General features: G+C 36.0%; 1 protein-coding gene across 1 annotated transcript; it reads right to left on the reverse strand.

Moving 5' to 3' along the window:
- Window positions 1–6,019: 6,019 nt before the first annotated feature.
- Window positions 6,020–9,538, reverse strand: LOC108513103 (zinc finger protein 254). The gene has a single exon (XM_017848742.1). The coding sequence runs from the start codon at window positions 9,218–9,220 to the stop codon at window positions 7,811–7,813; it is 1,410 nt and encodes a 469-aa protein (XP_017704231.1). The 5' UTR covers window positions 9,221–9,538; the 3' UTR covers window positions 6,020–7,810.
- Window positions 9,539–21,795: the final 12,257 nt, after the last annotated feature.

Below are 21,795 nucleotides of genomic sequence, written 5' to 3' on the forward strand. Positions count from 1 at the left end.
TTTCCAAAAAACAAAACAAAACAAATCACCAAAGTATGCGGGCAACAAAGAGCATAATGAACGCAGTGGTACCATACATTTCAATATTAACATTGAATGTAAATGGCCTAAATGCTCCACTTAAAATAGAACTGCAGAATGGATAAGAACCAACCAACTATCTGCTATCTTCAGGAGACTCACCTAACACATAAGGACTCACATAAACTTAAAGGGGTGGAAAAAGGCGCTTCATGCAAATGGACACCAAAAACAAGCAGGGGTAGCTATTCTTTTATAAGACAAAACAAACTTTAACAGTGGTTAAAAGAGACAAAGAGGGGCATTATATAATGGTAAATGGCTGGTCCAACAGGAAAACATCACAACCCTAAACATATATCCACCTAATACTGGAGGACCCAAATTTATAAAACAATTGATAACAGACCTAAGAAATGAGATAGACAGCAACAACGTAATAGTGGGGAACTTCAACTCCACTGACAGCACTAGACAGGCCATCAAGACAGAAAGTCAACAAAGAAACAGTGGATTTAAACTATACCCTGGAAAAAAATGGACTTAACAGATATATATATAAAACATTTCATTCAACAACTACAGAACACACATTCTACTCAACAGTGTATGGAACTTTCTCCAAGACAGACCATATGATAGGTTATAAAATGAGCCTCAACCATTTAAGAAAATTGAAATTATATCCAAGCACTCTCTCAGACCACAGTGGAATAAAACTGGAAATCAACTCCCAAAGGAAACTTCAAAACCACGTAAATATACGGAAATTAAATAAGCTGCTCCTGAATAAGCACTGGGGCAAAAACCAAATCAATATGAAAATTAAGAAATTCTTCAAACCGAATGACAATAATGACACAACCTATCAAAACCTCTGGGACACAGCTAAGGTGGTGCTAAAAGGAAAGTTCATAGCCCTAAATGCTTACATCAAAAAGTCTGAAAGAGCACAAACAGACAATCTTAGGTCACACCACAAGAAACTAGAGAAACAAGAACAACCCGAACCCAAATCCAGAAGAAAAAAAGAAAATAACCAAGATCAGAGCAGAACTAAATGAAATTGAAACAAAAAAATACAAAAGATAAATGAAACAAAAAGCTGCTTCTTTGAAAATATAAATAAAATTGATAGACCACTAGCAAGATTAAGCAAGAAAAGAGAGAAAATCCAAATAACCTCACTGAGAAATGAAACAGGAGATATTATAACTGACACCACTGAAATACAAAAAATCATTCAAGACTACTATGAACACCTCTACACACATAAATTAGAAAACCTAGAAGAGAAGAATTCTTGTAAAAATGCAACCCTCCTAGCTTAAATCAGGAAGAACTAGATACCCTGAACAGACCAATAACAAGCAGTGAGATTAAAATTGTAATTTAAAAAATTACCAATAAAAAGTCCAGGACCAGATGGATTCAAAGCAGAATTCTACCAGACATTCAAAGAATTGGTACCAATCTTCTTGACACTATTCCACCAGATAGAGAAATAAGGAACTCTCCCTAATTCATTCTATTAAGTCAGCATCACCCTAGTACCAAAATCAGGAAAAGACACAACTATGAAAGAAAACTGCAGCCCAATATCCTTGATAAACATTGATGCTAAAATCCTTAAAAAAATACTAGCTAACCGAATCCAACATGTCAAAAAGATAATCCACCATGATAAAGTGAGTTTCATACCAGGGATGCAGGGATGGTCTGACACACACAAGTCAACAAATGTGATACACCACAAAAATGGAACTGAAAACAAAAATAGCATGATCATCTCAATAGATGCAGAAAAAGCATTCAACAAAATCCAGCATCCCTTTGTAAGTAAAACCCTCAGCTTGGTCTGGCACACGGTGGCTCACGCCTGTAATCCCAGCACTTTGGGAGGCAGAGGCAGGCAGATCACCTGACGTCAGGAGTTCAAGACCAGCCTGACCAATATGATGAAACCTCGTCTCTACTAAAAGTACAAAAATTAGCCGGGCATGGTGACATGTGCCTGTAATCTTAGCTACTTGGGAGGCTAAGACAGGAGAATCGTTTGAACCCAGGAGGCAGAGGTGTGGTGAGCCGAGATCATGCCATTGCACTCCAGCCTGGGCAACAAGAGCAAAACTCTGTCAAAACAAACAAACAAAACCTCTTAGCAAAGTTGGCATACAAGGAACAGCTTAAGGTAATAAAAACAATCTAAAACAAACCCACAGCCAACATAATACTGAATGAGGAAAAGTTGAAAGCATTCTCTCTGAGAATGGAAACAAGACTAGGATGCCCACTCTCACCAGCATAGTCCTGGACGTCCTCCCCAACATAGTCCCGGACGTCCTCCAGAGTAATCAGACCAGAAAAAGAAATAAAGGGCATCCAAGTCAGTAAACAGGAAGTCAAACTGTCCCTGGTTGCTGATGATATGATAATTTACCTCGAAAAGCCTAAGGACTCCTCCAGAAGGCTCCTACAACTGATAAAAGAATTCAGCAAAGTTTCTGGATACAAGATTAATGTACACAAATCAGTAGCTCTTTTATTCACCAACAGAAACCAAATGGAGAATTAAATCAAGAACTCCCCTTTTACAATAGCTGAAAAAAAGAAAAGAAAACTTAGAAATATACCTAATGAAGGAGTCAAAAGACCTCTAAAAGGAAAACTACAAAACACCACTGAAAGAAATCATAGATGACACGAACAAATAGAAACACATTCCATGCTCAAGGATGGGTAGAATCAATATTGTGAAAATGACCATACTGCCAAAAGCAATCTACAAATTCAGCACAACTCTCATCAAAATACTACCATCATTCTTCACANCAGAAGGCTCCTACAACTGATAAAAGAATTCAGCAAAGTTTCTGGATACAAGATTAATGTACACAAATCAGTAGCTCTTTTATTCACCAACAGAAACCAAATGGAGAATTAAATCAAGAACTCCCCTTTTACAATAGCTGAAAAAAAGAAAAGAAAACTTAGAAATATACCTAATGAAGGAGTCAAAAGACCTCTAAAAGGAAAACTACAAAACACTACTGAAAGAAATCATAGATGATACGAACAAATAGAAACACATTCCATGCTCAAGGATGGGTAGAATCAATATTGTGAAAATGACCATACTGCCAAAAGCAATCTTACAAATTCAGCACAACTCTCATCAAAATACTACCATCATTCTTCACAGAGTTAGAAAAAATAATTCTAAAATTCATATGGAACCAAAAAAGGGCCCACAAAGCCAAAGAAAAATGAAGCAAAAAACAAATCTGGAGCCACCACACTACCTGATTTCAAACTATACTACAAAATCATAGTCTCCAAAACAGCATGGTATTGGTATAGACACACACAACAATGGAACAGAGAACCCAGCAATAAAGTGAAATAATTACAGCCAAGCAATCTTCAAAAAAGTAAAAATACATAAAGTGGGGAAAAGACACCCATTTCAACAAATGGTGTTGGGATAATTGGCTAGTCACAGTAGGAGAATAAAACCGGATCCTCATCTCTCACCTTATATATATATAAAAAAATCAACTCAAGATGGATTAAGGACTTAAACCTAAGACCTGAAACTATAAAAATTCTGGAAGATAACAATGGAAAAAACCTTCTAGACATTGGCTAGGCAAAAATTTCATGACCAAAAACCCAAAAGCAAATGCAGTATAAACAAAGATAAATAGCTGGGACTTAATTAAATAAAGAGCTTTTGCATGGCAAAAGGAACAATAAACAGACAACTCACAGAGTGGGAGAAAATCTTCACAATCTGTACATCTGACAAAGGACTAATATCCAGAATCTACAAGGAACTCAAATTAGTGAGAAAAAAAAAAAAATCAAATACTGTGCTAAAGACAATTCTCAAAAGAAGATATACAAATGGACAACAAACATATGAAAAAATGCTCAACATCACTAATGATCAGGGAAATGAAAATCAAAACCACAATGCAAAACCACCTTATTCCTGCAAGAATGGTCATAATCAAAAGATCAAAAGACTGTAGATGTTGACATGGATGTGGTGATTAGGGAACACTTTGTAAAAAGTAACGTAGAGGTTCCTCTTCAAAGTTTTTTCCCCCCATCTAATTAGGAATAAATGGTAACTTTTCTTAGAAGCAAAATTTATTCAAAGACTTGTACTCCTAAATATTTGCCCTGGCATGCTTATAGTGGTCCACGCAAGCATTAGGTCATAGCCTGTTCCTCCTCCTTATTTAAAAGTGGTTTTACCTTTCTTAGCATTCCACAAGTTACTCACTCCTTTCTTTGTTCTCCTTTACCTTTGCCTCTTTTAAAAACTTCTAAGTTGCTAGCTAATCAGGACAAATACAGAATGTGAGGTCCCATTCCAGCCAACGGAAACCAGACACAGCAGTAGGGTGGAAGCGTCAGGTTATAAATGACCCTGTCTCCTTTGTTCGTTGTACTCTCATGGCAAAACTGCTGGTGAGTGTGCACTTTCTGCTGGAAGTAAAAATGGCCTTATTAAACAAATTAAATTTATGTTCAAGTGCTATTTCTTTATGGCACTAAGGAACAAACATTTCAAACAACTTCTACACTGCTGTTGGGAATGTACACTAGTACAGTTGCTATGAAAAACAGTGTGGATGATATTCCTTAAAGAACTAAAAGTAGAACTAGTATTTGATCCAGCAAGCCCACTACTGGGTATCTATCCAGAGAAAAACTAGTCATTATTTGAAGAAGATACTTGCACATGCATGTTTCTAGCAGCACAATCCGAAACTAAAAAAATCACAGAACCAACTGAAAAGCCCAGCAATCAATGAGTGGACACACACACACACACACACACACACACACACACACACCGGACTACTACTCAACCACAAAAAGGAATGAATTAACAGCATTTGCAATGACCTGGATGAAACTAGAGACTGTAATTCTAAGTGAAGTAACTCAGGAATGGAAAACCAAACATCATATGTTCTCACTGATATGTGGGAGATAAGCTATGAGGACACAAAAGCATAAGAATTATACAATGAACTTTGGGGACTTTAGGGAAAGGGTGGTGGGGGGGGAGATAAAAGACAACTTATATGGTGGAGTGTTTCCTGCTCAGATGATGGTTGCACCAGGATCTCACAGGTCACCACTTAAGAACTTATTCATCTAACCAAATACCACAGGTACCTCAATAACTTAAGGAACAGCAAAATTAAAAAATATATATAGTCTTATAATTACAGACCAGCTCACATAATACTTCTAAAACTATTACATAGGTCAGGCATAGTGGCTCACGCCTGTAATCCCAGGACTTTCAGAGGCCAAGGTGGGTGGATCACCTAAAGTCAGGAGTTGAAGACCAGCCTGACCAACATGGTGAAACCTCATCTCTACTAAAAATACAAAAATTAGCTGGGCATGGTGGCGGGCACCTGTAATCCCAGCTACATGGGAGGCTGAGGCAGGAGAATTGCTTGAACGTAAAAGGCAGAGATTACAGTGAGCCAAGATCGCACCATTGAACTTCAGCCTTGGTGACAGAGCAAGATTCTGTCTCAAAAATAAATAGATAAACAAACAAACAAGCAAACAAGTAACAAAAAAAACAAAGTTGTGGGTCTAGCATGAGTACCAGTCAAGTTAAAACATAGAATTCGCATGGGGAGATTCTGAATCATAAGCCCAAAGACTGTACAGTAATAAATTCAACACAAAGCAAATAGCATAAATTTGGTTTCAGCATTTTTGAAAATTTTTGTTTTCTAGTAAATTAGACACTTCATTAAAATAATTTATTTTGTTCCAATGTTGCTTTTTGCTGCTGAAAACTTTCAAACCTGTACTCACACAAATATACTTAATCCATAATTTATTTACACCTAAGGTTTATCTTTAACAGATGTATATATATTTAATTTTATGTAAATCAATTCTAAGAGTCCATATGTGCTTGCAGGCAGAGGCCACATGCTCAAAGAAAAATATATTAAAAATTTTAAAAATATTTATTCAGAACTCAGGAATGTATGGATTTTACGTTTGTATATAATTTTTTATTATGACCATAAAAATGACCCTGTAGTCAATAACAATTGTAAATTTAAAAATAACTAAAACAGTAGAATTGAATTGCTTGTAATAAAAGAATAAATGCTAGAGGTAATGGATATCTCATTTCCTCTAATGTGATTATTATATACAGTATGCCTGCATCAAAATATACCATATATGGCATACATATATACACATATTATGTATCCACAAAATTAAGAAAATAAATTTAAATCTGAAAATAAGAATAAAAATTTAACCCATAGGAAGAATATTCTTTAACTTATTGGCAATTTAAAGTCACTGGCAAAAAAGATTGCTAGAGATGTCAGTCCATTATCTTACAAAATAGTGTACTGTTATCATCTTTTACCTACACCCTTGAGTAAGGTGGAATAGGTTAATGTTAGTGGCATAAGAACACTTCATTGAATTCACAATAGTATTTAACTAATGTTAAAAATGTTGAATTGAAAAGCGAAGTTCACACATAATTTATAATTTAAAAATATACTGCATATTATTCCATAGAAGTACAATTAATAACATATAACAACTAAAATTAAGAATATTTTTCATTCATAATAATGAACACCTACCTCATGCATCACTCATTATAACTTAACCACAAAGAGCCTCTCTACTTAAATTTTCATCATGCATCTTACATTTTAATGTCCTTATCTTTTCATAGAAAAGATCATAAATAATGCCTAATAAAAAAGAATCTCATATATTTTATGCAGCAACAATTAGTCACATGCTTTCACATGTGAATACACTAGGAATGATGAAACAGCATGAAGTAATTTAAAGAGTTTAGCACATTATTCACTTTTTTAAAAATCTGTATTTTTTTAAAAAGTACTTTGAATGTAAAATTATATACAAAAATGTTTACACAAATTTTAGTTTGTATTATTTTCTACACTCAGCACTCATTTAGTGTAATGTCTAATGTTTGAGCACCCTAGATATTTCTACTGTGAATTGTTCCCTGATATACTCATAGACTTAATTTTGGATTGAATATCTTTCATATTTAATGCATCTACAAAAATATTTTAGATGAACACCTCGGTGGTTTGTAATTTGTAGTTTTGAAAAAATGTTTTCCAAATTCATTACACTTGCAGGGTTTTCTTCAATATAAACTCCCTGATGTTCAACAAAATTTTAACAACTGCCTGAGGGTTTTTCTCTAGTACAAAATGTGTACAATAAGATCTGTGATGCAAGTAAAGATATTACAATCCTCTTCATATTTGTAGTGCTTTTTCAAAATAAATACTCTTCTATAAAGACATATTTTCTGATCTTCTGAGAGTATATTTTAATGCTTTTATTTAGTATGAACTCTATGATTTTGAGTAAGATGTAGGCAGGCATTAATGGCTTTTTTACTTTGCCTATATTTGTACATTTGTTCTCAAGTATAAATGCTTTCCTGTGCAATAAGGTGTGAGCATTGGTTCGAAGCTTGGCCACATTGTTCACACTGGTGGTTTTCTCCAGTATTTATTATCTTACCTACAATCAAGTGTGACAATCATTTAAAGGCTTTGTCACATTCTTCACATTTCTAGGATTTTTCAGCAGAATGATTTTCTTTAAAGTTTGAGGTATTGTCAAAAGCATCAGCACCTCTCTCAGGTTTGTAGTTTCTCTCCAGTATGAATAATCTTATATCTATTAAGAATTGAGGACTTTTATAGGCTTTGGCACATTATTCATACTTGTAATATTTCTCTCCAATATGAGTTATCCTATCTGTGGTGAGGTGTGAGGGCTGGTTAACGGCTTTGCCACATTTTCCCCATTTGGAGGGTTGCTCTCCAGTATGAATTCTCTTATGTTTAGTTAGGGTTGAGGACCAGAAAAAGGCTTTGCCACATTCTTCACATTTGTAGGGTTTTACTCCAGTATGAATTACCTTATGTTTAGTAAAAGTTGAAGACCGGCTAAAAGATTTGCCACATTCTTCACATTTGTAGGGTTTCTCTCCAGTATGAATTCTCTTATGGTTAGTAAGGATTGAAGACTGCTTAAAGGCTTTGCCACATTTCTCACATTGGTAGGGTTTCTCTTCAGTATGAATTATCTTATGTTTAGTAAGAGTTGAGGACCAGTTAAAGGCTTTGCCACATTCTTCACATTTGTAGGGTTTCTCTCCAGTATGAATTATCTTATGCGTAGTAAGGGTTGAGGATTGGCTAAAAGCTTTGCCACATTCTTCACATCTGTAGGGTTTCTCTCCAGTGTGCATCCTCTTATGTCTAGTTAGGGTTGAGGACCAAATAAATGTCTTGCCACATTCTTCACATTTGTAGGGTTTCTCTCTAGTATGAATTCTCTTATGTTTAGTAAGGGTTGAGGACCAGATAAAAGCTTTGCCACATTCTTCACACTTGTAAGGTTTCTCTCCAGTATGAATTATCTTATGTGTAGTAAGATTTGAAGATCGATTAAAACCTTTGCCACATTCTTCACATTTGTAGAGTTTCTCTCCAACATGAATTATTTTATGTGTAGTAAGAGTTGAGAGTTGCTTAAAAGCTTTGCCACATTCTAAACATTTGTAGCGTTTCTCTCCTGTGTGAATTATCTTATGTGTAGTAAGGGTTGAGGATTGGCTAAAAGCTTTGCCACATTCTTCACATTTGTAAGGTTTCTCTCCAGTGTGCATCCTCTTATGTCTAGTTAGGGTTGAGGACCATATAAATGCTTTGCCACATTCTTCACACTTGTAGGGTTTCTTTCTAGTATGAATTCTCTTATGTTCAGTAAGGGTTGAGGACCAGAAAAATGCTTTGCCACATTCTTCACACTTGTAAAGTTTCTCTCCAGTATGAATTATCTTATGTGTAGTAAGATTTGAGGGTCGATTAAAAGCTTCACCACATTCTTCGCATTTGTAGAGCTTCTCTCCAGCATGAATTATTTCATGTGTAGTAAGGGTTGACAGTTGCTTAGAAGCTTTGCCATACTCTGCACATTTGTAGGATTTCTCTTCAGTATAAATTTTCCTATGATTATTAAGGGCTGAGGACCAATTAAAGGTTTTTCCACATTCTTTACATTTGTAGGACATCTCTCTCTGATAAATGCTTTTGTGTTGGGTTTTATGTGAAAGCATGTAAAATGGTTTGACACATTTTTTACCTTTGGAAGATTTCTTTTCAGTATGTCTTATCTTATGTCTGTTTGAATTTAAAAATTTAAATAAGACTTTCAAATATTTATCACTTTGAAATACTTTGCTCTGAGCAGTTGTGAAACACTGGTTATATGCATTATAACCTTCTTTGTTCACCTTACACTCATCCACACTTTTATAGCCTTTTCTTAACTGTAAATTCTCAGGTCCATATTTTCATGTCTTCTCAGTATTACTTTTGAAAAGAATCATCCATGCCCTGCTCTGGCCAAAGGTCTTGAGCAAAATGAGGACATATACCTGAAAAAATAAATACATAAATAAATTACTCCATTTACTAGACTCAGATGAATATAGTTTTAAAATCTTACCTATAAAATTATACAAACTACATAAACAAGATGGCACTGCAAAATACCACAGACCCTAATTCTTTCATAGACATAAATGTAACAAAAATATACAGACCAAAATACATCTGTGGAAAAGTTATAAATGAGTCAAGTGTGTGCAGTGTCCCAGGTGAGCACAATGCAAAAGAAACACGTGGAAGAAAAAGAAAAGTTTGTTAAATTTACTCAACACATCTTTTCCTGGTTCCCACTATAACATAGTGCCTTTACAACTAAATTGCCAACTCTTGGTTTCTGTTTTAAAAGAAAGGTAAAATACTGGCACATTCATTGTCATTTCTGGCTTTTAGTGGTTTTTCTTGACACTGGTTTCTGTCTCTCATGACATAAAGCACTGAAAGAAATGGTGGTATATTTTGGAATGAGAGTTTGAGTCTGCTGAGACCAAAGAAAAATGTTACAGCAGCAGACAGACTGCAGTACCACAGATATGGAACAGGTGTAGCAAATGATGACTGACTCTACAAAGTAACATGAGTAAACTCTCTTAACTAAAGAATAAACACAAAATTTCAGACAACACATATCCTAAGAACATGTTTAAGGAACTCCCATAATCAACAGCCAAGAAAATTATTTTCAGAATATGCCAGGACAAAGCTACATTATGAAGATTTTGACAAGAAGCTTTTTTTAAAGTCCAAATCTCAATCAAAGATTATAATATATACAAAATAGGGCAATACAATCCCACCAAAAATATCATAAAATTTTCTGAAACCATAAAAAAGATGTATACATTAATTTTAATATTTGGTAATAAACTGAATACTGATTAAAATAGGAACAGAGACAACTATGGAAAATTAGAAAAATTAGGATGAGAATAAAAAATATTTAAGATATCAAAAAACAGAAATTGTGGAGATAAAATATACACCAAAAAACTGACAGATCCTGAAAGTAAAAAAAAAAAAAAAGATGCAAAATAAAAAAGCTCAACAAACAAACTAGAATAAGAAAAAGATATTTATTACAAACACATACATAAGCACAATTTCAAAAGTCACAGACAAAAAGATTATCTTTGAAGCTGCAAGATAAAACTGATGTGCCAGGTCAGGCACGGTGGCTCACACCGGTAATCCAGGCACTTTGGGAGCCTGAGGTGGGCTGATCATCTGAGGTCAGGAGTTTGAGACCAACCTGACCAACATGGTGAAACCCCATCTCTACTAAAACTACAAAAATTAGCCAGGCGTAGTGGTGCATGCCTGTAATCCCAGCTACTCAGGAAGCTGAGGCTGGAGAACCACTTGAACCCGGCAAGTGGAGATTGCAGTGAGCTCATGTCGCACCACTACACTCCAGCCTGGCTGAGGGATACAGTGAGACTCTGTCTCCAAAAAAAAAAAAAAAAAAAAAAAAAAGAAAAGAAGTGGATGTGCCATTTAACAACAATAAACTCTTATGAGATAATCAGTGAACTAATTTTAACAAAATTATTCAGAGCCATAAGCGAACTGATGTTGAATGTAGCTCATGAAAAAATTGTGGGAAAAAAAAAATAGCTATCAATTAAATTGAGAAATAATAACCATCAGTTGAATCTGTCACGCCCAAATAAAAAAAGTAAACACCTTCCAAAGTAACCAATTCTAAAAAGTATATTGGAAGCATGCATATGCCCTACGATAAAAGGTGCTGAAAACAGTTCACTTCTTACTGAAACATACCATAGATTTTTTAAAAAAAAATAAAATAAATAATATATGATTTTCTGGCGAAAAAATATGAAAATACACAAAGTAGAAATTCTTAGCATTACCCTAGTGGCTGCCAGAAAACTTTTTAATCATATTCTCTGAAATTTTGAAGGATAAAGCCCATAGAAATCAATTCATAAATATTCATTAATGTAGAATATACAATATAAAAAAGATACATTAACAACATCATAAATGAACAAATTTGAAGGAAGCGTGATAAATAAGGAACAAATTTTTGTATAACAAACTTAAGTTTATTTACCAGATCTAAAAATATGTTGTTGTATCTTTTAAGAGATTATGCTGATAACACCCCAAGGTACCACAAAAATCCATTTGGTAATAAATACACAAACAAGCTTGAAAGCCTTATCAAATACAAATATCAAAAAGACACAAAGATGCGAAAGAGAATAAAGGACAAGGGATGGAAGGATCAAATAAAAATACTAATAAGTAACAATCTTTCTTATATTCAGAATATATTTAAGAATATATATAAAATTACTTTTAAATTAGAGAACATACTTTCAATAAATAGTTTATTAAATTATTTTAAACCAGATATCAATCTTGCCTTTCTACACGAGTCAGCTGCAAATCTGAATGATAAAAAAAAGCTAGAAGAGGCAGGAAGAAAGTAGACATTCCATGAAAAATATTATATCAAAGGAGAGCCAAGAAACAGTCAATATAATCTTACACAAGCTACATCTTTAAGCTGAAAAAAAATTATAAATTATTATAAATGTACATTAATTATAAAACTCCAAAAGAAACAAAGAAGCGCACATCCAAAAAAATATAGATTTATATCACTGCGAAACCTATGAAGAATGTGCTGTGTTGTGTGTATGTGTGTGTGTGTGTGTGTGTCTCACATTAGGGTTCCAAATATATAAAGCAAATATTGACAGAATGGAAGAAACACACAGAAAGCAATATAATTATAGCAAGATATTTTAATACCACACTTTCTGCAATAAAAGTAAAATAAGAAAGAATGTTAATAAGCAAACAGACTACTTAAAGGCGGTATAAAACAATTATTCCAGAGTTATGGAGAACACTCCTCAACAACATCAGAATACACACCCTTCTCAATAGCTCATACATTTTCCTTGATAAACCACATCTTAAGCCAAAAAGGAAGTCTTACCAAAATTTTTAAAAGTAAACTTCTATGAACTACTCTCTATGAGTAAAACGGAGTATGAGTATCCAACAATAAGAGAGAAAAACTGAAAAATTTACAAATACATAGAAATTAAACAACACACCCTTGAGTGTGCTTTTATACAAAGGTGGAAATAGTTAATATTGTGAAAAGGTCCATCCTGCTCAATGCAATCCACAGACTTAATGCAATGTTTTCAAATTTCTCATTGCATTTTGAAGAAACAGGAACAGCAACCCCAAAAGTATACAGAATCGCAAGAGACAATAAAGTACCCAAAAATCTTCAAAAAATAAAAGAAACAATGCTGCAGACATTAAAGTTCTTGATTAAAACACACTACAAAGCTACAGAATTAAAACAATTTGGTATGAGTATAAAGGTGAAAAAGTAGACTAATAAAATAGAATGCAGCACATATATAAACGTTCACATACACGGTCATATAAGGAGTCATTTACATACTCATAATTATTGCAGCATTGTTACTGCAAGCCAATAGGTAAAAGCAATGCAAATTTCTTTCACCAAATCATTCAGTAGACATAATTTGAAATATAAAAATTCTGAAATATTACTCAGTCTTCAAAAGCAAGAAATACTGTACCAACTGTAAAGATAAATGTTGATGGCATTATGCAAAATGAAATTAGCCAGCCACAAAAAGACAGATTGTATGAGATACATGAAGGAGTTACACTCTTAGAAACAAAGAACAGAGTGGTGTTCACAAAGTGCCATAAAACAGAAAAAATTGGGGCCAGGCATGATGGCTCACACCTGTAATCCGAGCACTTTGAGAGACCCAAGCAGGTGGATCACCTAAAGTCAGGAGTTTAAAACGAGCCTGACCAACATGGTGAAACCCCATCTCTAATAAAAAATTAGCCAGGCATGATGGTGGGCACCTGTAATCTGAGCTACTCAGGAGGCTGAGGCACGAGAATCACTTGAACCTGGGAGGTGGAGGTTGCAGCGAGCTGAGATGGCGCCACTGCACTTCAGCCTGGGTGACAGAGCAAGACTCCACCTCAAAAAAGAAAAAAAAAAAAGAAACAATTGGTAATCAATATGTATTAAGATTTAACTTTGCAACATAAAAACATTTTAGCAATGTGTTGCATGGCAATGTCAAGATAATTAATATGACTAAACTGAGTATTTAAAAATATTTTGTGGTAAATTTTGTTATTTTTTTGACAAGTAAACAATAACACCCAAAAGTGATACAGTTATGATAGTTATAAATTATATTCAAATCCAAAAGTGTTTCTCCCAACAAAAATCATATAGATTCATAAATAGGATGTTGAAATTACAAGAATTTTATGAGTACTCATCTACACAGGATTAGAAAACCATTCACAACAAACCTAAACGACAAATATACAAGTAATTAAAACAACAACAACAAGGGTAGCCAGGTGCGGTGGCTCACACCTGTAATCACTTTGGGAGGTTGAAAAGGGAGGATCAAGAGGTCAAGAGTTTGAGACCAGTCTGGCCAACGTGGTAAACTATCTCTACTAAAAATACAAAAATTAGTCAGGTGTGGTGGTGGGCACCTGTAATCCCAGCTACTCGGGAGGCTGAGGCAGGAAAATCACTTGAACCTGGAAGGCAGAGGTTGCGGTGAGCCGAGATCAGGACACCGCACTCCAGCCTGGTCAACAAGAGCAAAACTCTGTCTCAGAAAAAAAAAAAAACACAACAACAACAACAACAAAAAATAAGGATAACATTTACACAGGCAAACAAACATAGAAATAATTCCACTGGAAAAAAACATATGGCTGATTCATATTTGATTTTTCTCCACATTGTCTTAAATTGTACAAAGTTACATATTGTCATGCACAATTATGATATATACTACAAAATCAAAACACAAATAACGGATGTGTGGTGGCACATGCTAGAATATATAACACAAAAATATAAAATTGCAAAACAAAATTAAAACATGGAATGTAAAATTTAATTAGATACCATCAAGTAGATCAATATATTCATTAAGGGAATCTTAGAAGAATATGGGAAAAAAATAATACAGTGGTTACTTTAAGATAAAGGGTGAGAACTTCCCAAATTTTGATGTAATAAAAGAAAAAAATTGTAACCAAGAATATTTGATTTAAATTTATTTCCCTTTAAGAATAAGATGAAAATTAAAAATTTCCAAAATAAAAGGTGAGGGAGTTCATCACCACTAGCACAGTTCTACAAAAAAATGCTACATGGTGGCCAGGCACTGTGGCTTATACCTGTAATTCTACAGTTTTAGGAGGCCAAAGCTGTCACAACACTAAAGACCAGGAGACTCAGATCAGCCTGAGTAATACAGCTGAGACTCTGCATGCCGGGCGCGGTGGCTCACGCCTGTAATCCCAGCACTTTGGGAGGCCGAGGCGGGAGGATCACAAGGTCAGAAAATCGAGACTATCCTGGCGAACACGGTGAAACCCTGTTTCTACTAAAAATACAAAACATTAGCCAGGCATGGTGGTGGACGCCCGTAGTCCCAGCTACTCCAGAGGCTGAGGCAGGAGAATGGTGTGAACCCGAGAGGCGGAGGTTGCAGTGAGCCGAGATCGCACCACTACACTCCAGCCTGGGCAACAGAGTCAGACTTTGTCTCAAAAAAAAAAAAAAAAAAAAAAAANCTCACGCCTGTAATCCCAGCACTTTGGGAGGCCAAGGCAGGAGGATCACAAGGTCAGAAAATCGAGACTATCCTGGTGAACACGGTGAAACCCTGTTTCTACTAAAAATACAAAACATTAGCCAGGCATGGTGGTGGACGCCCATAGTCCCAGCTACTCCAGAGGCTGAGGCAGGAGAATGGTGTGAATCCGAGAGGTGGAGGTTGCAGTGAGCCGAGATCGCACCACTACACTCCAGCCTGGGCAACAGAGTCAGATTTGGTCTCAAAAAAAAGAAAAAAGAAATGGGCCAAGGCGCGGTGGCTCACGCCTGTAATCCCAGCACTTTGGGAGGCCGAGGTCAGGAGATCCAGACCATCCTGGCTAATATGGTGAAACCCTGTTTCTACTAAAAATACAAAAAAAAAAAAAATTAGCTGGGCGTGGTGGGGGGCGCCTGCAGTCCCAGCTACTCCGGAGGCTGAGGCAGGAGAATGGTGTGAACCCAGAAGGCGGAGCTTGCAGTGAGCCCAGAATGCGCCACTGCACTCCAGCCTCTGGGCAACAGAGGGAAACTCTGTCTCAACAACAACAACAACAAAAAAAAAAGAAGGTAAAATGAGTCAACTTTGTTTAAAAATAAAATAATACTGGACAGCATCATAAAACCATACATAAAAATAAAGCTCTCTATTAAATGTAAATATACAAATGTATAAATCTTTACTATCATAATGATGACGCATAAAACCCTTAAGAGGTCTTCTGTAGAATATTTAAAACAATAAAAATCTGCATAAATATGTTAATACACAAAATAAATTTTAATATTAATAAACTGAAAATATAGAGGTATAATTTTATGTTCAATTGAAGTTGTCATGAGATTAAAATAGATTGTTTTAATTTTTAGATGTTTTACGTGAACTCCATTTTTAACATGATATGGTTTAGCCGTGTCCCAACCCAAGACTCATCTTTAATTCCCATATGTTGTGCAAGGGACATGGTAGCAAGTAATTGAATCATGGGGGCAGATCTTTTCTGTGCTGTTCTCATGATAATGAGTAAGTCTCATGAAATCTGAAGGCTTTATAAGGCAGTTTTCCTGCACAAGCTCTCTTTCTTTTGTCTGCCACCACGTGGGACATGCCTTTCACTTTCCACCATGATTGTGATGACTCCTCAGTCACACGAAACTGTAAGACCAATAAACCTCTTTCTTTTGTAAATTGCCCAGTCTGAGGTATGTCTTTATCAGCAGCATGAAAACAGATTTTCATGCTGTTTTGATTATGAAGATAATATTTCTAGAAACAACACAAAACAAAATTTAAAAAATAATTCAAGCTTGTCACTATACAATTAAAAGGCAATAAAACAGTAAATAAGGAAAAACATACCACTCAAACACATAAAACAATAGCAATAAAACTAATAATTTCATTTTAAGAAATAATTTTAAATATAAATTAATTAAACTACTTAATAAAAAGAAATGTAATATCAGGACTTTGGGAGATTAAGGTGGGCTGATCACTGGATCTCAGAAGTTTGAGACCAGTCTCAGCAAGGTGGCAAAACCCTGTCTCAACCAAAAATACAAAAAAACTGGCAGGGCATGATGCTACACACTTGTAACCCAACTACCTGAGAGGCTGAAATCAGAGAATTTTCTGAGTTTGGGAGGTTGAGGCTGCAGTGAGCCATGATCACAACACTGCAAACCAGTCTGGTTGAGACAGTGCGACCCTATTTCAAGAACAAACGAATAAGGCTGGGCGTCATGGCTGATGCCTGTACTCCCAGCACTTTGGGAGGCTGAGGCAGGTAGATCACCTGAGGAGTTCAAGACCAGCCTGGCCAATATGGTGAAACTCTGTCTCTACTAAAAACACAAAAATTCACCAGGCATGGTCGCACACACATGTGGTCCCAGCTGCTTGGGAGGCTGAGACAGGAGAATCACTTGAACCTAGGAGGCAGATGTTGCAGTGAGCCAAGATTGTGTCACTGCACTCTAGCCTGGGCAACAGAGTGAGACTTCATCTTGAAACAAATTTAAAAAATTAAAAAAATTAAAGTTTGATTATTTCCTTAAACCATATGTGGAAAAATCTTTTAATTAGACATAAGAAGATAACGTTTTTTGTTTTTTGAGTCAGAATCTCACTCTGTTGCCCAGGTTGGATGGAGTACAGTGGCATGGTCTCTCCTCACTCCAAGCTCTGTCTCCTGGATTTAAGTTATTCTCCTGGCTTAGCCTCCCGAGTAGCTGGGATTACAGGCACCCACCACCATGCCTGGCTAATTTTTTGTATTTTTAGTAGAAACAGGGTTTCACCATATTGGCCAGGCTGGTCTCAAACTCCTGACCTCATGATCCACCTCCCTCAGCCTCCCAAAGCACTAGGATTACAGGTGTGAGGCGCCACTCCAGGCCGCATAACTTCTTCATCATTTAAAAATATATAGGGGAAACACATGACAATAATCTTGGCGCCACTTTCTTAGATACGACATTAAATGCATAAGCAACAAAGAAAAAAACAGAAAAATCTATACTACACTTCAAAATTTCTGCACATCTAAGTAAACATTTAATAGAGGAACAGGACCTCATAGAAAATGGGTGAAAATATTTACAAATCACATGTGATAGGAGTCAATATTCAAAAAATATAAACAACTTTTAAAACTAAACAATGAATTTGAATGAATTTATTTAGAAATAGGCAAATAATTGAAATACATTTTCATCAAAAAACACAAATAAAAAATTTGAAAGGACACACAAAATTTCTCATTTCTAGAGAAATGCATAAAAATCACAATGAAAAAAAATTCCCTCACACCCATTTAAATGGCCACTATCAATTTTTTAAAAACACCAAATCTGTTGATGATGCAATAAAACCCTTGGCCAGGCTGTAGTCCCAGCACTTCGGGAGGCTGATGCAGGCAGATTTCAAGGTCAGGAGTTCAAGACCAGCCTGACCAACATGGTGAAACCCCATCTCTACTAAAAATACAAAAATTGGCTAGATGTGGTGGCACGTGCCTGTAATCCCAGCTACTCAGGAGGCTGAGGCAGGAGAATTCCTTGAACCTGGGAGGTGGAGGTTGCAGTGAGTCAAGATCGTGCCACTGAACTCCAGCCTGGGTGACAAAGGGAGACTCCGTCTCAAAAAAAAAAAAAGAAATCCATGTGAATTTTTGGTAGAAAACTAGGACGCACATATTATTTTATAATGCTATAAATGTACTTCAAATAAAAATAAACTATTATCAAATACAGCAATTACATTTATGAATCTGTATCTAAAATATGCAAGAAAAGACCTTGAAGACATGTTTGATACAATGGAATATTATTCAGCCTTAAAAAAAATCTTATCACATTTAAAGACACACTTTGAGAATATTATGTCCACTGAAATAAACCAGTTACGAAATGATGGATGTTATGATTTTACTTATATGAAATATATAAAATAGTCACACTCACAAAAACAGAAAGTGGAAGGGTGTTTTTCAAGGGCTGGAGAGAACATAAAACAAGTAAATGTTATTTAATGGATATTGAGTTTTAGTTTTAGAAGATGTAAAACTTCTAGAAGTCTTTAGCAAAACAATGTGAATATAGTTAACATGCCTGAAATATACAGGTTTTTTGTTTTTTGTTTTTTTTGAAACAGGGTCTCAATCTGTAACCCAAGATTGAATGCAATGGCACAATTATGGCTCACTGCAGCCTCACAATCCCAGGCTCAAGTAATCCTGCCCCTCAATCTCTAAAGTAGCTGGGATCACAGGTGTACATCACCATGCCTGGCTATTTTTTAGAAAAAAAAAATGTTTATATAGAGGGTGTCTCCATATTTTGCCCACGTTTGTCTCAAACTTTTGAGCTCAAGCAATCCTCCTGTCCTCTCAAAATCCTGGTTTTAAAGATGTGAGCCACCACCATGCCTGGCCTTTACATGTACATTTAAGTAGCTTTAAGAAGGTAAATTATATGTTAAGTGTTTTACAACAAATTTTTTTTTTAAACTGGAAAAAATACAATATACGTATTTTTAAAAATTACCTTCAAATCACGAAAGTGTTTTTCTCACACAAAGGAAATACATATTTATCATTAAACACATGGTGAAAATAAGACTATTTCCAAGGCTACTCACTTGAGACAAGATAAAACCAACATTGAAAATGAGCTAAGAGGCCGGGCACGGTGGCTCATGCCGGTAATCCCAGCACTTTGGGAGGCCAAGGCAAGCTGATCACCTGAGGTCAGGAGTTCGAGACCAGCCTGACCAATATGGCCAACCCTGTCTCTACTAAAAAAAATAAATAAATAAATACAAAATTAGCCAGGGATGGTGGCACATGCCTGTAAATCCCAGCTACTCAGGAAACTGAGGCTGGAGAATCACTTGAACCCAAGAGGCAGAGGTTGCAGTGAGCCGAGATCATGCACTGCACTCTAGCCTTGGCAACAAGAGGAAAACTCTGTCTGAAAACAAAAAGAAAAGAAAAAGAAAATGAGCTAAGAAAGAATATATACAATATATACAAGTAAACTACAACCAAATTTGGGTTATATTTGTAGCTATAAACACACACATATAATCTGACTGTGACAGACATATGGCTCATTTATCTTTTAATTAAACCAGACACTGACTTAAAGTATACAAACAGAATTGTAAATTGTCTAAAATTATAATGCATGAAATTGACAGACACAATAAACTGATATTAAGAAACTTGCACTAAAAAAAACACTAATATAGAACCGTAAGACAATAACGAAAGAAATGTTTACTCATAAAATCTAGTTGGCAACAATAACGTACAATAACAAATAATTTGTCTAGATAACTGCAATGTTTGACTGTAACTGTGCATTCAGGGAAGGCAGGCGTTTTAAATTACTGGCATCTGTTATGTGGCAATAAAATTTTAGACAAAATGCAGTAAAATCGTAAATAGGAGATGCTAATGAGAAACTTTTAATAGATAAGCATTTGACAGATAAGACAGTCAATTTTTATGTTTTAAATATATGTTATTTTACACAAAAAACTACTGTAATCCAAGTTTAGAAGCAAAGAATAGTCTTACATTGCTAAATTATGTATATATTTAGCAGAATATGGTTAGAGCCTCACATATAAAACAAATATTGGGGGAATAAATTATGTTATTATTTAGATATAGGCTGATAAAAGTGGCTGAAATTTCTATAATTCCTTTTTTTTTTGAGATGGAGTCTCCACTCTGTCTCCCAGGCTAGAGTGCAGTGGCACGATATTAGCTCACCGCAACCTCCACCTCCCAGGTTCAAGCGATTCTCCTGCCTCAGCTTCGCTAGTGGCTAGGACTACAGGCGCGTGCTGCCACGCCTGGCTAATTTTTTATATTTTTAGTAGGGATGGGGTTTCATCGTGTTAGCCAGGATGGTCTCAATCTCCTGACCTCGTGATCCACCCGCCTCAGTCTCCCAAAGTGCTGGGATTACAGGCATGAGTCACTGTACCGGGCTCTATAATTCCTTTTTGCTTGCCTGCATGCTAGTTATCTAATTCAGGCACAACGTGTATATTCTAGTATATTGCCCTAAATGTCTGACTCTAAAATTACAGACAAATTTGAAGTAGAAAATAGTAAAAATTTACATGGAGAGTGACATTAATAAGATAAAAAATTAAAGGTGCCCTATTTGCTTATTCTCCAACAGCAAGAAAATTTGTCAGCCATTGCTGACAAAAATGCCTTTATTAGAGAACCAGGCATCATGGTTCACACCTGTAATGACAGCTACATGGTACATAAAAGTTGGAGAATTGCTTTCGGTCAAAATATTAAGACCTGCCTGGGTTACGTTACAAGACCCCAGCTCAAAAATAAGTGCCTTTAAAAGTAACTCTGAGATACAGGAAAGGAGTTGTGAAACTCTGCTAAAGCCCAAGATTGAAGGTAATCCTTTTTAGAAGGCAGGCCCTCATTCAGGTGGCAAACTACAGAACTACTGTTTTTGGCTACAGACAAGAAATTGTTCTACCGAACTTGGTTCCCCTGAGAATTTTAAACTTACTCTGTAAATGTCCCAAACTCTTCCCAGTCACAGTGTGGGGGAGGTCCTGCCTTTCCAGAGGCCTGGAGAAAGATACCCATTTATAGCCATGCTGGCAGGCCTGCAGACCTTGACCCTTACTGTGGTCCCAGGAGCACTTCCATGACTCAGTTCCAGCTCCCTGAGCCATAGTTCATGGCCAGTTTTGCCTATGTGGAAACCCAAAGCTACCTGGGAAAATCCGCTCTTGTACTTGTCATCCACATCCTGATATAAAACCCACCATAGGCCGGGCGCAGTGGCTCAAGCCTGTAATCCCAGCACTTTGAGAGGCTGAGACGGGCGGATCACGAGGTCAGGAGATCGAGACCATCCTGGCTAACACGGTGAAACCCCGTCTCTACTAAAAAATACAAAAATCTAGCTGGGCGAGGTGGCGGGCACCTGTAGTCCTAGCTACTCGGGAGGCTGAGGCAGGAGAATGGCGTAAACCCGGGGGGCGGAGCTTGCAGTGAGCTGAGATCCGGCCACTGC

The sequence above is a fragment of the Rhinopithecus bieti genome, unplaced genomic scaffold (assembly GCF_001698545.2).
Source record: "Rhinopithecus bieti isolate Rb0 unplaced genomic scaffold, ASM169854v2 scaffold_31734, whole genome shotgun sequence".
NCBI lineage: Eukaryota > Metazoa > Chordata > Mammalia > Primates > Cercopithecidae > Rhinopithecus > Rhinopithecus bieti.